Source organism: Vigna unguiculata, chromosome 2 (genome assembly GCF_004118075.2).
Source record: "Vigna unguiculata cultivar IT97K-499-35 chromosome 2, ASM411807v1, whole genome shotgun sequence".
Lineage (NCBI taxonomy): Eukaryota > Viridiplantae > Streptophyta > Magnoliopsida > Fabales > Fabaceae > Vigna > Vigna unguiculata.
In genome coordinates this window covers 22501-38823 of record NC_040280.1, presented here as the reverse complement: position 1 = coordinate 38823, position 16323 = coordinate 22501, and the positions used below count along the sequence as shown (strand labels likewise).

Genomic DNA, 16323 nt, shown 5'->3' with positions numbered 1-16323 from the left:
TGATTGTATGGACTGAAATATTGAATTAATTGAGTATGGCATGGTTAGTGATAAAAGTGACATGGGATTTGATATGGGGTATAAATGAAGGTTGGTTATAAAGTATGGGAATGAGATTGGCATCCATGATGAATACCTATTTAGTTGGTTAAACATGATTTGTATGTGGTTAGGACATAATTCCTTGAATCTCTAGGTGAGATTTCAGGGTGGTGCCTCAGTTGGTCGGGACGTAATTCCATGACCCCTGTTAGTGGGAGTTCATGGTGGTGCCGCATCTATATAATTTGGTAAGGATTCAAGGTACGGTTGCATCCTGACACTCTAAGGAGTTAGTTAGTCTCACATAGAGCGGACTAACTCTTGTGGTGAGAGTAGTAGGAGGCTTGAAATTCATTAAGGGCTAACCTTGTGTGTGGGGGTTGAGACATTTTAGCTCGGGGGTTGAGACATTGTAACACTAACTATGCTTGCATCCTATCTCTCACCATTCTTACTTTCTCAGTAGTTTGTTCCAACAACTCTGGTCCAACAAGTACTACTTCCCCATCCTGATACCAACATAGAGGAGTCCTACACTTCCTACCATAAAGAGCCTCATATGGCGCCATGCCAATGCTCGCATGGAAACTGTTGTTGTAGGTGAACTCTATCAAAGGTAAAACTTCATCCCAAGCACCCAAGTGATCCAGCACACACGTCCTTAATAAATCCTCAAGCGACTGAATCGTCCTCTCGGACTGACCATCGATTTGGGATGATAGGCTGAACTCATAGTCAACTTGCTTCCCAAAGCACTCTATAGTGTCTACCAAAACAGGGAAGTGAACTGCGGGTCTCTATCGGAGACTATACTCGAGGGTACTCCATGCAACCTCACAATTTCCTTAATGTACAATTGGGCCAACTTGGCCATAGACATCCTCAAGTTCATCGCCAAAAAGTGAACACTCTTGGTCAGTCAGTCTACTATGACCCAGATGGTATCATGTCCTCTAAAAGTTGGTGGCAAATGGGTCACAAAATCCATAACGATGTTATCCCATTTCCACATCGGTATCTCCAAAGGATGTAGAATCCCATCGGGTCTCTGATGCTCCACCTTTGCCTTCTGACATGTTAGATAGGCTGATACAAACTAAGCTACATCTTTCTTCATTCCCTGCCACCAGAAGGTCTCCTTGAGATCTTGGTACATCTTAGTCATGACTCTTGTGCCCTTCCTCAAGGATTAACCTTTTCACCTTAGCATCGTTTGGTATGCACACCCTGCCCTGGAATCTCAGTATAACATCGTTACCCAAAGCAATTCCTTTGCCTCTTCCGACCCAAGTTGCTCTAACTCTGTTCAGGTGGGCATCCAACAACTGTCTCTCTCTCTGACTGAGTCTAGGAAGTCACTAGATATAGTCAGGTTACTACATCTAATGAATTCGAATTCCAACTCCACTTGTAGCTTCATATCCCTAAATTTCTCTAGTAACTCCACCTCTTTGATCATAAGGTATCTTCTACCACTATCTTCCTACTCAAGGCATCTATTGCCACGTTTGCCTTCCTTGGATGGTATAATAGCTCGAAATAATAGTCCTTCAGGAATTCCATCCACCTCCTTTATCTCATCTTCAGCTCCTTCTGATCAAATAGATACTTGAGGCTCTTGTGATCACTAAACACACGAAATTGAGCACCATAGAGGTAATGCCTCCATATTTTCAAGGCAAATACTATAGTTGCCAACTCCAAGTCATGATTGGGATAGTTTCTCTCATGTACCTTAAGTTGCCTTGAAGCATAGGCCACTGCCTTCTTTCCTTGCATGAATACACAATCTAGCCCTAAGTGAGAGGCATCACAATAGACCTCGAAAGGTTTCCAACATCCGGGATGACCAACATGGGAGCACTCGACAACCTCTATTTTAGCTCTTGAAAACTTTCTTCACATTTGTTTGTCCAAGTGAAAGGTTGGTCCTTCTAGGTAAGTTGTGTCAAAGGCGCCACTATCTCGGAGAATCCTTCTACGAATCTCCTGTAGTAGCCAGCTAAACCCACGAAGCTCCTTATCTTTGTCGTTGACTTGGGACTTTCCCACTTTACCACTACCTCTACCTTTGTTTGGTCCACCGTTATCCCCTCGGCGGATATCACATACCCCAAGAATTGCACTTCGTCCATCCAGAATTCACACTTGGATAACTTAGCGTATAACTGCTTCTCTCTCAGAACACTAAGTACCAACCTCAGGTGTTCTGCGTGCTCCTCCTGAGTCCTGGAATAGATAAGTATGTCGTCTATGAAGACTACGACAAACTTATCCAAGAATGGTTTGAAAATCCTATTCATGTAGTCCATGAACACAGCCAGAGCATTGGTCACCCCAAAAGGCATGACCACGTACTCGTAGTGTCCATATCGAGACCTGAAGGTCGTCTTCTGCACATCATCTGCCTTCACTAGAATTTGATGGTATCCCGACTGCAAATCAATCTTCAAGAACATCGACGACCTATGCAACTGATCCATCAAGTCGTCCATTCTCGGGAGAAGATACTTATTCTTGATCGTCATCTTATTCAGTTGCTTGTAGTCCACACATAGGCGCGAACTTCCATCCTTTTTCTTCACCAACAATATTGGTGCTCCCCACGGCGAAGTACTGGGTCAGATAAACTGCTTCCTCAACAACTCCTCTATCTGTTTCTTGAGTTCCACTAACTCCGCCGGAGCCATACGGTACGAAGCCATCAACACTGGACTGGTTCCAGGCACCGGGTCAATTGAGAAATCCACCTCTCTATTAGGAAGCAGCCTTGGTACTTCATTTGGGAACACGTCTTCAAATTCATGTACTACTGGTATGACCGATGTCCCTTCCTTCTCCTCTACCTCCATATGAGTGAAAATTATGAAGCACTGTGTGCCACTCTGAATCTCCTTCATAACTCCCTGAGAAGATACCAACTCAGGCTTCTTTAAGTCGGGAAACAACAGCCTTTTCTCTCGGCAATCTATAAGAATGCGATTAGCAGAGAGTCAATCCATTCCCAAGATCACCTCCAACTCTTGTAGAGGTAGGCATATTAGGTTCACTTTATACTTGCGTCCCTCTACCTCCACTGGACACCTAGCACATAAGGACGATATCCTAACTAAACCCGACGTCGGAGTAGACACCATAAGCTCACACTAAAGCTCACACACTGGCAGACCCAAACGTTTCACACATGCATCTGACACAAAGGAGTGTGTCGCTCCAAAATCATACAACACACAACAATTCACTGCAGCAATCACACAATACCCTATAACCAGGTTACCTAAGCCTGCAGCCTCTACTCCTGACATCGCATACACTCTGCCCATTGCCTGAGGCCTGTTGCCCCTATTCCTCTATTGATTCTGTGCAGGAGTCTGAATTGGAGCACGTGTCACTGCTTTAGTAAGGGAGGGACAGTCCTTGCCAAAGTGGCCTTCCTTGCCACAATTATTGGACATGCGATCACCCTCCATGCATGGGCAAACGCTCCTCAGATGGGGGCCTCCACATAAGAAACACTAGACTTGGCCTTGTTGGGGAGGAAAACCCCTAGACGCCTAAGATTAATGATGAGGTATGTCATAAGGCTTCCTTCTCTCCTCGTGTCTCGGCTTAGACCCAGATGGTCCACCGATCCTCTGATGTTATGGTAGGCGCTGACCTTCTACCTCATTCTTCATTTTCTCCATTACTCTGGCCTTCTCCACCAAAGATGCAAAGTCTTTGATTGACAGAGGGCAACCATCAAACCAACGTCTCCACGGAGACCATTTTCAATATATCAGCAAAGGCTGGGGGACTAGTGTACCACATCGAGCCAATTTAACCAAATAATAATAATAAACGATCACCATACCTACACGCAAAATCATTCAAGTAACCGGTCTGGGCTGAACTAAGCCTAACCGGCCTGAACTGGCAACATAAGACTTTAAGAGGAATAACCCGCTTAGGACAGCATATAAGCAACACAAACCGCCAAAAGGGAGTAGTCGATTTATGCCGATAACCTTAAGACACTCAATGAAACCAAAGCCCCCTAATATCTAGTGAGCCCCCAATATTCGAGACTAAGGGCCTAGGCCAAGGCCTAGGCCCACCTATGGCCCAAACCAGGGCCCAGCCCACGCAATGGGCAAACATAATTAATAATCTATAAATACACATGGACCCTACGAATTAAAGGTACACATTCATTACTCTATTAATCACCTGATTTGACATTGAGAGCTTTAGCTGACTTAAGCTTTGGAGTCCCTTCTGTAGGTAACCCCTCCTAGGTCCAAGCCGATATATACAAGAAGGGGAGAAGCCAACCGAGGAGATAACAGATATGGGTAAGGTGATACTTGTGCCTAATTGATCTTATTTGTTCTCTGCAAGAACAGAAACAAAATGGATGAAGATGGTAATATTGTAAGAAACAAAGCTAGACTAGTTGTTAAAGGTTATAATCAAGAAGAAGGCATTGATTTTGATGAAACTTATGCACCTGTAGCTAGGCTAGAAGCTGTGAGACTACTCTTAGCATATGCTTGCATTTGTAACTTTAAATTGCATCAAATGGATGTGAAAAGTGCATTCTTGAATGGTTTCCTAAATGAAGAAGTGTATATATCACAATCTCCTGGATTTGAGGATCATCTTTGTCCTAACCATGTTTCCAAATTGAAAAAGGCCTTATATGGTTTGAAACAAGCACCACGACAGTGGTATGAAAGGGTAAGCAATTTTCTCTTATCAAAAGGTTATGCTAGAGGTGTAGTGGATAAAATACTCTTAATTAGAAAACATGAAAGTGATGTTATACTTGTTCAAGTGTATGTTGATGATATCATCTTTGGTTCAAATAACAACATATTGTGTGAAGAGTTTGTTATAGCTATGCAGGGAGAATTTAAGATGTCCATGATGGGTGAGCTTACCTACTTTCTAGGGCTGCAAGTCAAGCAACTCAAGCATGGAACATTTTTAAACCAATCAAAATACTATTTTGACCTGTCAAAAAAGTTCAAAATGGAGGATTGTAAGGAAGCTGCCACTCCAGTCACTACAAACTACCTTATGGATGTAGATGAGGCTGGCCAACCAGTCGATTCAACCAAATATAGAGGGTTGATTGGGTCTTTGCTCTATCTTACAGTAAGTAGGTCATATATTCAGTTTGGAGTATGATTATGTGTTAGGTTCCAAGCAAATCCAAAAGAATCACACTTTAAGGCAACAAAAAGGATTCTAAAGTACCTTAAAGGAACAACCAATGTTGGTTTATGGTATCCATGTGATTCTAACATAACTCTTAGTGGCTTTTTAGATTCTAACTATGCAGGGTGCAAAGTGGATAGGAAAAGCACAAGTGGCACTTGCCATCTACTTGGATCAAGTCTAATCTCATGGAATAGTAAAAAGCAAGCATGTGTGGCACTCTCCACTACTGAGGCTGAGTATATTGCTGTTGGACATGGCTGTGCACAAATCATATGGTTGAAGCATCAACTTTAGGACTATGGTGTAAGGCTAAGAAAGGTACCTTTGTATTGTGATAATACTGGTGCCATCAACTTAACCAAGAATCCAATACAACATTCTAAAACCAAGCATATAGAGATTAGGCATCATTTCATTTGTGATCATGTTCAAAAGGGAGATTGTGAAATTCAATTTGTTAAAACTGGACATCAATTGGCTGTTTTGTTTACCAAACCATTGGCTAGAGATAGGTTTAACAAGTTAAGAACTGAACTAGGCATATGATGGAGCTTCGTCGAGACATGGAGCTCCAAGTGTAGTGGAATGATGGAGGAAGCATGCAAGAGTGGAAGGCAAGTTTGTATGCTCTTGCTTGCAATGGATAGGTGAAAGGGTGAATGATTTAGAAGTAGCTTTATCTTAGGAAGGGGGCTATAGGCAAAGAGAGTAAGCTCTCTAAAAGATGACTCTCAAGTGGCAATAGTGAGGAGTGTTCTCAACTCATTGGCTTCTATTGCACAAAAATTCAAGAGTGATACAAATGAGTGAATTTTTTTCTTTTATATGAAGCCATTTACACATGAGAAAGGAGAGTCATTAGATGGAGTGGGCCTTGATCTTGGACGTTTTGAAGAAGGAGGCAATGTCACACCCCTTGGATCTTGGCTTGAAGAACAATAAGGGTTCTTGGCCTTTGGATGTGATGACCAACCTTAGTCAATCCATGAAGCAAAAGAGCCTCCTTGCCTTGCCTTGATAGTCTCAGTCATGCATGAAGAGGAATGGGCCAAGCCCAATTTGCACCCCATCCTATGTTCCTTTCATGTCTTATGTATTAATGGAAAGCAAGGCCTAAACATTGGCTTAAAATAAATTCTATTTTAGTGCAATTAGATGTAATCCTTCATATCTTGGTGATTTCCTTAGCCCATGTGAATAATGTGTGGAAGCTTTGGTCTTGATGGTCATTTAGAGGAATACCCATTTGAATCTCATCATAGACCTTATTGTTGGGCCTCTCAATGGGCTTCCACTGGATGTTGGGCTTGAAGGATCATGTATGCTTGGTGGGATCACATCAGCATATTAGACATCAAGAATGTGGTCTGATGTGTTTTTAGCATCTTAATCTTATGTATTCATGTATTGGTTTCATAAAAATCAGCTATTGTATGCAAAAATTGAAAACTGTCATATTTAACCTGTTGATTTTTAATTTCAACGTGTTTATTTCATTTAAATCTGCCTATATTTGCACAAATCATGATTTATCAACCTGTTGATTCTGCTTTTCAACATGTTTATTTCACTTAAACTGCCATTGAATGATGAAAAATTGATCTGCTATGGTTTTTAATCTGCTGATTTCACAATTCAATATGTTGATTTCATTAAAACTGAATTTGGAAAAATGAAGTTCAATTTTACGATTTTCAATCGATTGATTTTCAAAATCAGTCAGCTGATTTTACTTAACCAGATTCTGGTTTTAATCTCTAATACTCTGATGCTGTTTTGATCGACTGATTCTACTTTTCAACGTGTTGATTTTACTTAAATTGTGCATTTACTCACGAATTGAATTGTAAAGTTGACCCAATTAAAGAAAGCATCTTTTTGTCAGGTACTATCTGCTCCTAACAGTTATTTCACCATCCATGTGTTGCTTTTACTAATTTGTTTGACCAAAAAGCATGTGTAGTGTACAATTTCAATGTGCATGCAACTCACATGATCTGAAATGATTGATTCACTCATAAAAACACATTGAAAACACCATGAATGCGTGAGATACTGTTTTGGACTACACTAATCTGGTTTGGGTAACCTAAAACGAATTAATTAGGAAAATCTGCACCATTTAATCGATTGTTTCTGAAAACCAGCCTATTCAATTATAAATACTGCACTTGTATTGTTTAATTTGCATCACACTTCCCTTAGAAACAGCCATACCCACACTCATCATGCCTCATCGTCAACAAAGAGCTACTCAATCTGATGATGAACTCTCCACTCCTTCTACCCCAAGGTCTCCAAATCACTCACGAAAATCATGGGAGAATTGAGGCATGGCTTGAGGATCATGAGGACAACATTCAAGTGTTCTTCATTGAGATGAACAGAAAGCAAATCAGCATTCCTAAAGTGTTGAGATTCTCGTGGCCGAGGGCTGAAGGCTTTGAAAGCCTATTTCAAAAACTTAAGCATCAAAGGTTGAAGTCCTTCTTTCAACTTTGAGGGAAATCTATCCAGACTTGGTAAAGGTGTTTTTCACCAACTTGGAGTTCAAAAAAGACATGCTACTGTCAAGTATCAAGGGGATTCGAATGGAGATCAACAAAAAGGCTTGGAAAGATATGGCTGGATTCAAATTAAGGGGTGTGCAAGTGAGGAAAGGTGAAACTGGGATTGTTCCAGAATTCAACAAGGTCCAATACTATGTGTAAGACCCAAGAAATTTAAATAATTAGTTAAATAATTATTTAATGAATGCGAGTCGTAGAAGCCATTAAGGCATTTTAATGCGGAAGGTTATGACGTGGAAAAGTACTAGCTCAAATGGTTGAGAGTACTTCGGTTGTGTGAGAGGAGTTGGGTTCAAGTCCTAAGTGTGCTACTTGCATGTTATTTTCTTATTTTCAAATTTAAAGGTGATTTTCGATGTGGAATGCAGTTTATAATTAAAATATATGCATTATTTGACAAGAAACATTAAATGGTTGAATAGTGTATGTATGGTTTGGTAATAGAAAGGTATTGCATTCAAATCTTAGCTAAGGCAAAATATATGCTTCTTTTTACTTATATTATTTTTTATACCTTAGGAACCCTAGCAGATTAGAGAGAATTGGAATAGGCATAGGCAACACCTTTGAGTGGCTGAAACGTAAGAGTTGAGCAAAGTTAAGAATATAATTAAATTCCTTTTTAGTATAGTAATTAAGTCTCATTAAATTGAGGGTGGTAGGTGTGGTAAGAGAAAAGGGGGGGGGGTAATGGTGTGCAAGGGTGTCATTTCGTGGACTGTAAGGGGAGAAAATTCTGAACACAAATCTGCATTAGGGAGGGAATCATCACGAGAATTGGGTAGAGACACGGTGTGAATCATTTTGGAAGCAAAGGAAAAAGGATTAATCACAAAATCACTCAAGGGAAGCTTTAATCCAGGTTAGAGGAGTTACCTTGCATGCTAATTAAAATTGTATCATATATATATAGACATGAATTGTTAATTGATGGACTGTGTTATCTACATTTGCTTGTGTTTCGCGTAATTCTGGGAACGCAGGGAAGAACCGCCTAGCGGCAGTTCTTGTGCTGCCAGGCGATGTATGGGATTTTAGCCTATTTTCTGGGCATAACTATGAGCCGCCTGATGGCTAGAATGGTCTCGCTAGGCGATGTAAGTGTTGCCCGCGTGGTACTTCGTGATTCTTGTAATTTTGTGTGAACTATGGGTTTTTGGAACTGTGAATCATTGAATCAGGGTATTGGAGTTCTTAATACATTTTTGGGGATGAATAACTAGTGGGTGAATAGATGTATTCCCGTTTTGGGAAAATCCAAAGTAGTTCGCAACTCATAATTTATGTTTGAGTTTAAATTGGAGGAACCTAGTAAGCATGGGATTGTAACGGGGAAGGTTCACATTGAGTAATGCAGTGGGTATAAATATTTGGATTCACCGTGGTAGGTTTTAATACTGGAATAAGATTGGTTCCATTGAGGAAAAGGCTATAAGGGTGATTGGTCAATGGTGGGAGAAAAATTAATCGAATTAGAGGTAGTCTGTGATGAAACTAAGAGATCACAAATGAGTAAAGCAATTAAATTGTAAATTCTATGTTTAACTAATGGAGAAAATGAGAGTATAGAGGTTTAAATCATTGTGGAATAACCAGGAGAGTGAGGATGGAGGAATTAAGGGGAAATGATGATTTAGGGTTGTGTATTTTGGCATAAATGGTAAAGCCTAGGGGATATAAACCAGTAGTAAATTGAATCAGAACGAGTCATGGAATGGACGTGTATCTAAGCCATAAACATGAAATTGTTCATTATGTGGGAAGGTATAGAAAAAAATATAGGTATACTTATAGGCACTTGTAGATACTATAGAATGTTGCGGGTATTGCTTGCCATTGTGTATAAATTGACTATTTTGTGTGTATTGAAAATGAAAAGTATAGGACTTGTGCTGCTGTTGGCAGATTTGAGATGTGGCGCCTGGAGGTGGGGTTATGGACCGCCAGGCGATATTCGTGAGTTTGTGCCAAGGCCTAAGTCCATTGGGCCAGCGCCTGACGGTCAGGATGAGCTTGCTAGGCGGAATTTTGGTGTGAACTGTACCAAGAGCTTGGTGCCTGGCGACCTGAGGAGTGGCGTCAGGCGGAAATTGTTTGAAATTCCGGGTTCTGTTTGCTGGCGTTTGGCGACGTGAAATGTAGCACCAGGTGGTGACGGGTGCCTGCGCCTGGCGGAGCTTAGGCAATGCCAGGCGATTTAGTTGTTGTGTAATTTGGTGTTGTTGTGATCAGTGGACTTGGAGGACTAAGTTCACTCATCCTTGTGTTTGGGCTTGAAGGACTAAGTCCGATAGGGGTCTGGGATGTGCTTGGTGGTGGGACGCATGATGGGCATGGAACTGGTTAGTTCTCATCGACTACTAAGAGACGAGGAGTCCTTAGTATGGTGATTACATGCGTCGGACGCACGATGGGCAAGGAATATTTTTGTTTTTGTTGGCTGCTATTGGGCGAGGAGTCCATAGTATGGTGATTGCGTGCGAGCCAAGGTCTGAGCGGGGAAAGCTTGGATGTTTTAATATAGACGAGGAGTCTGTGGAGCAGGACTATGAGCGGGACAGTAAAGTCCCAAGACCTATATTCATGCATATGACCCATGAAGGACTATGAAATCAGGGTTGGGTAATTTGAAAGAATAAAATGTTTATGTACGATTTATTATCTTTGCGATGGGTGTCATAATTGTTTTATATATATATATGTGCATAGCTCACCCTATCTATTTGTGTGTGGCGATGATCAGATAACATGTTATTTGGGAGCAGATGATTTGATAGGTGAGCCAGGAGATGTTTGAGTTCAGAGATCGGGTTTATATGGGGATTTGAAGACTTATATTTGGATATTTTCTTGTTTTCAAACAGTTCATATTTTAGTTATTTTATGGGTTGTAATAAATGTTATCTCCAAATTTTTTAAGGTATACTATTTCATGGTTTTAATTTTTCCCGAGTTTTGTTTTTGGGAAAGTACGATTATAAATGAGATTTGACAGTTGATAATTGTTTGTTTATTTATTTTTCTATATATTTTTTTAAAAGTAATATTCCATAGGGATGTTACACTATGGCCAATGCTTGAGGAATCTAGCTGGTGAGATCAAGCACTTCCATGTTGGTGGTCTCAAGGTGGATCAAAGTTGCTTGGTATGATTGTCACAAAAATCCTTGTTCCACGTGGTAGCAACCATTCAACATTGAATGAGGGAGATTTGATTCTCATGTACTGCATCCAACACAACATTCAAGTGGATTGGATCTATGTGTTTCATGATCACATGCTCAAGGCCAAGAGGCTCACGGATTTTAGGATGCCATATGTGGTTTTGGTGTCAAAATTCATTGAATACTTTGGAATTGATGTAGAGGATGAGCTGGAAGATTCAACTGGACTGTTAAACCATACCTCCAACCATAATCTGCACAAAATGAACTTTCTCAAGGTGGGAAATGCATGGATAACTGCTGGTGCTGTAGTTGGTGGTACACATGACCATGAAGCTGGCCCAAGTGGTGCAAATCAAGAGGAAAAACCAACTGTTGGACTCATGGACTTAATTCCCTACAACCATCTAGAGGATAGAGGCCCTGTGTACTCACATTTTGAGAGGATATGTTCCAGTATTAATGAAAGGATATGCAATGTTTGTTTTCTTTATGCATTTGTTCTATTTGATGAATCCAAAGGGGGAGCAAAATTAAAAAATGGAAAATTGATCACATTGAACTAAGTAGAAGCATTAAAATTGGAATCAATAATCAAATCTGAACTTGAACCAATATTATTGATAAGGGGAGTTGTGCATATTTGTATGCTTGCTAGCTTGTGTGTATTGCTATTGTAAATGTTTTTCAGGTTCACAAGTTTAAGGATTAGATGTCACTTCATCAACTTAATAGTATCAAACCAATGGAAGCATTATGCAATGGAAGATAAAAGAAGATAGATGGAAGAAGATAAAGGTTGGCTTCATCAAATCAGGGAGAGAATGTTGACACATGAAGCCAAGGTGGTATGACTCTTAAAGATTTGATGAAGATTTGATGAAGCCCTTTTGAACTACCTTGAAGCCATTACCATTGGAATGAAGACTACATTGATGAAGGAAAGGAAATTTGATGGTATTCTTGTTGATAAAGGCTGGAACATATGCTCTCCACATGGTTACATCATTAAGAAAGTGTATTTGATGTTTGTAATTCATATTGTAGACCTTGTAGCATTAACTTCATGTATTTGGTCTTTTTTGTGTCTTTTAATCTGTTGAATGGTTTTTCAACAGGTTAAAAGGTTGGCTGTAATAGTCTTAAACTGCAACTAATTTAATCAATTGATTTATTTTTTATTCGACTGATTTCACTTAAGTCAAGTGAAATCAAACGATTGATTTAGAAATCAACATGTTGAATTTCAAAATAGATTGACTATAATAGCTGTGATTTTCGAAAGAGAGTTATTCTGATATTTTTTTAGCACGAAATTATTCTGGAACCTTGTGGAAAGTCTCTCTTTCATGATCATTCAGACTGCAGCAGTTGAAGATTGATCTTGGATCATTTTTTGGAGCCTCTGACTTGTGTTTGAAGCTTGCAGAAAGTGGTTTGTGGTAGGCTGGGCTGTGCTACAACTGAGGTTTGATCTTTCTCAAGCTTCATGTGTGTGCCTGGTAGTTTTCCAGGTACGCAAGAGGGTTCTTGCTGTGCTGGTGTGACTCTTGTGTGATTCAAGAGTCTGTTGTGTGGTTTTTGCATATTTTTAAAGTGTAAGGGTGGATACTTTATAAATCTTTTGAAATAGTGCAAAGTCAAGCCCAGGTTCTTTTGACAAACTGGATGTAGCTTAGGTTTGAGTGAACCGGTATAAAAATCTTGTGATCTCATCTCTTCTCTAACCTTTCTCTCTTTCATATTCATTTAAAGTTTAAAGAACTTGTGTTTTAATCATCTTTTTCGTGTTCTTGCATGTTTTCATGACATCTGCAACATTGAACATGTTTGCATAATCATTTAGAACATGTCTTGATCATTCTTGTGCACTGTTCTTGGTTTAAAACTCGAATATGCATTTCTGTATTTTTCTCAGTTTTTGAGTCGACTGTTTTTTGTTTCAATCGGTTGATTATACCAGAACAAAATCTATTTAGTAAAATCAACCGATTAACTCTATTTTTGACCGATTGAAAGTATATAGTTCAGTAACTTTTTCATCCTAACTTGGTGATCAAATTGATTCAATTATAGGTGATTTTTGCTTTCAAAGATAACCTAATTTTTTAACTAGCCAATTCAACCCCCCTTCTTGGCATTTCAACCATTTCAAAACTAACAATTATTTTCTTTGAGAGTGAGCAAAATATTTGTAGGTTTGAGTTGACTCTTAGACATATCAACAAACAAGGAATGTTCAGAAGATTTTAACCTCCCAACGAATGGGTGACCAACTAAAGTCTAAGACAAATCATGGTTATTATATCTGCAGATTACCTTCGTCATTCAACCATCTCCATTACTAATAAGTTTGCCTCTCAGTTTATATGGACAATCACATTTTCTTGTGCCATAAACACTAGGTTGAACATCAAATTTGTACTTCCTATACTTACCACCCATTTCACAACCTAACAATACATATGTTTTTCTCCCTAGTTGACTAGTAACTTTGCTAGATCTTATAGTGACAACAACAAAACCAAGATCAAATGCTATCCCTCGAACCCACTGAATCAACTCATCTCGTGTGGGAAATATCTGCTCAGTCGTAAAATTATTTGTATAGTCTCCCTCACACATTCCATTTATAAAAGAAGAGAATCTGAGATGAAACTTGACTTTACTTGTGATTCCATGAAAGTTAAAGGGAGATCATCCATCCTAGATAACTTTCACCACCTATAACCTAACATCAGTATTCAATACTGGTTTCTTCAATAATAAAAAATATAAAAAGAAAATAAAAATATTCATGCAACAATAAAAAAATATAAAACATAAAAAATAAAAATATATTAAACATAAAAAATAATAAAAATATTAAACACAAATAAAAAGTAACTGTAAAAAAAATATCAATTAAAACAATAAAAAGAAAATAAAAATTGAAGGACAACAATTTCAAAATTAATCCATGGAGGTCTTAATTAACTGGAATTGGACTTTTGGAAACAACACAATTCCACTTTCGTAAGCAAATCCACGACATCTGGAAACATATTAAATAGAAGTTGACATCCTATTAATTATATTTCCAAATATCCACTTTCGAAAGAGTGTGGATATGGGTGAAGGAGAGTTAAATACCAAAAGTCGACATCTGGTTAACTGCATTTCTGGATGTCCACTTTCGGAAGAGTGCGAATATGGACACCAATTACTTCTAGAAGAGTTAATTACCGAAAGTCGACACCCGATTGAGGAGAATTTCATATGTCGACTTCCTGAAGTGTGGGGATTTGTTTTCTTATTTTTCGGAAATCTACTTCTATGTACGGGTTTTGCTTTCCGAAAATCACTTCTGTGAATGGGACAAACCAGAAGTCAACGTCTAGTAATTTTGCAAATTGGATGTTGACCTTCAAAGAAGGTTAAAAACCCATCAGCTCATTATTTTATTCTAACATTCTACCACCTCAAATATATACTTATCACACGAAATAAATCACAAAATGAATGCATACCATTTTGCTCAAATGAAATGAATGATTTCAGATGGTGAAATAGGAAGAAACTGACCTAACAATACACAACCACACTAATGAACTAGAATGAAAATCCTCTTTAGAAACAACACAAGAAGAAAAAAACTTTAAACTTCTTCGGGTGAAAGTGAAAGTAAAAGTGAAAGGCAAGAGACAATTTAGGGGTGCAACGCATCAGTCATATAGTAATTACCATCACTTATTATGTTTGTTTAGGCAGCCACTAACTCTACAACTTTATAATTGCTTAATTATTGCTTTTACCTAATCTACTTTTTTATTTTGATTTAATTTTTGAAGGGTATAAATGGAACAATAGAAAAATATTGGGATGTAGAAGAAATATTGGGGTGCAGGAAGAAAACCCCTTACATATTGAGACAAACTTGCATGTTGTAAAACTAAGGCTCTTTCCTCCTACACCCCCACAATTTTCAATATCTCATTTTATTCGAGCAAAATTTTTAATAAAATCACCTTGCACCTCTCTTCTTTCTTTTCATGCACCTCAATTCTCTCATTTCTCCCTCTGCACCTCAAACCCCCTCACCTGTTAAAGAAATTGATATTCCTTCATCTTCTCCATGAATATCCAACATAGGAGCACTACACATGCGATCTAGAGAATCTGCCCAAATAGTACAACGATGGAGAAAAAGGTTCAGGGTATGAAAATTCATGGAGAAAAGTAAATGAAGAAAATTTTATCTATTATTCTATCTTAGCAAAAAAGTTTTTGTAAAACAAGGCATAACCTATATCATATAAACTCTGGTAAGTAGAAAAGAAAAAGGGAAAAGGAACCTAAAACACCGAGGAACAATAAAAAAATGATCTTGTTAAGTTTTTCTCCACGTGCGTTGGTATTAATTTGTTACGCTGAGTTTTTTTGGGCTTACGAAGTTTCTTTCTATCACACCTCTCTATCACAACTCCTTGTGTGTGTAGCGCTAGGCGACCTAGAGCTCGAGTGCACCTACCGATGTGGAGGGTAGCGCTAGGCGATTTTGATTGTGAAGTTGGACTGTGTGGATGATTTTACACAACTTTGGATGGAGGTCGTAAGGCGATGATTTTTTGGGGACCCAGTTACGAGTGGATGGTGGATGAGGAAAATAGGCGGAGGAGGAATAACGCTAGGGTAAATGAGATCGCACATGCGATACACCGGATGGTGGATGCGATGTAGCCCATTGTAGTGCAACCTAGAGCCGTGGTAACACCAATTTACCCAGTGACGATGGAGGACTTTATGAGGCATAAGCCCTCAAAATTCACGGGCAAATCCACTCCTGATGAAGTAGACGCATGGGTCAGAGAGTGTGAGAAAATTTGTAGCGTCATAGAGTGCACTGATGCACAAATGCTGACTTTCGTCACTTTCTTGCTGATGGCGGATGCTGAGTACTGGTGGGTGAGGATGCAGTAGCTGATGCAGACCCAGGCAGAAGAGGTTACCTGGACTTCCTTCAAGACGAGATTCCTGGAGAAGTATTTCCCGGATAGTGCAAAACATGAGAGGGAGGCTGAATTCCTCACGTTCCAGCTGGGGAACCTGACTGTGCAGGCATACACAGACAAGTTTGAGTACCTGGCGAGGTTCTATTCGCCCGCTGTCACCAAGGAGTAGAGGTGTAGAAAATACGAGGGCGGACTAAAGCATGAGCTACGCTGATTCATATTACCACTACGGATCAAAGAGTTTTCTGTCTTGGTCGAGCAGGCTAAGGCAGTTGAGCTGTTGGAGATGGGGCTCGACCTCAGAAGAACACCACTGACTCTCAGCAGCAGAAGAAGCAATATGATAGACCA

At 39.3% G+C, this 16323-nt stretch overlaps 1 protein-coding gene across 1 annotated transcript; it reads right to left on the bottom strand.

The window, feature by feature from the left end:
• Window positions 1-2663: 2663 nt before the first annotated feature.
• Window positions 2664-3365, bottom strand: LOC114173534. The gene is made up of 2 exons (XM_028058000.1): window positions 3200-3365; window positions 2664-3010 (listed from the first exon to the last, which is right to left on the bottom strand). Exons 1-2 carry the CDS (start codon window positions 3363-3365, stop codon window positions 2664-2666), a joined length of 513 nt encoding a protein of 170 aa, XP_027913801.1.
• Between the last annotated feature and the right edge of the window lie 12958 nt (window positions 3366-16323).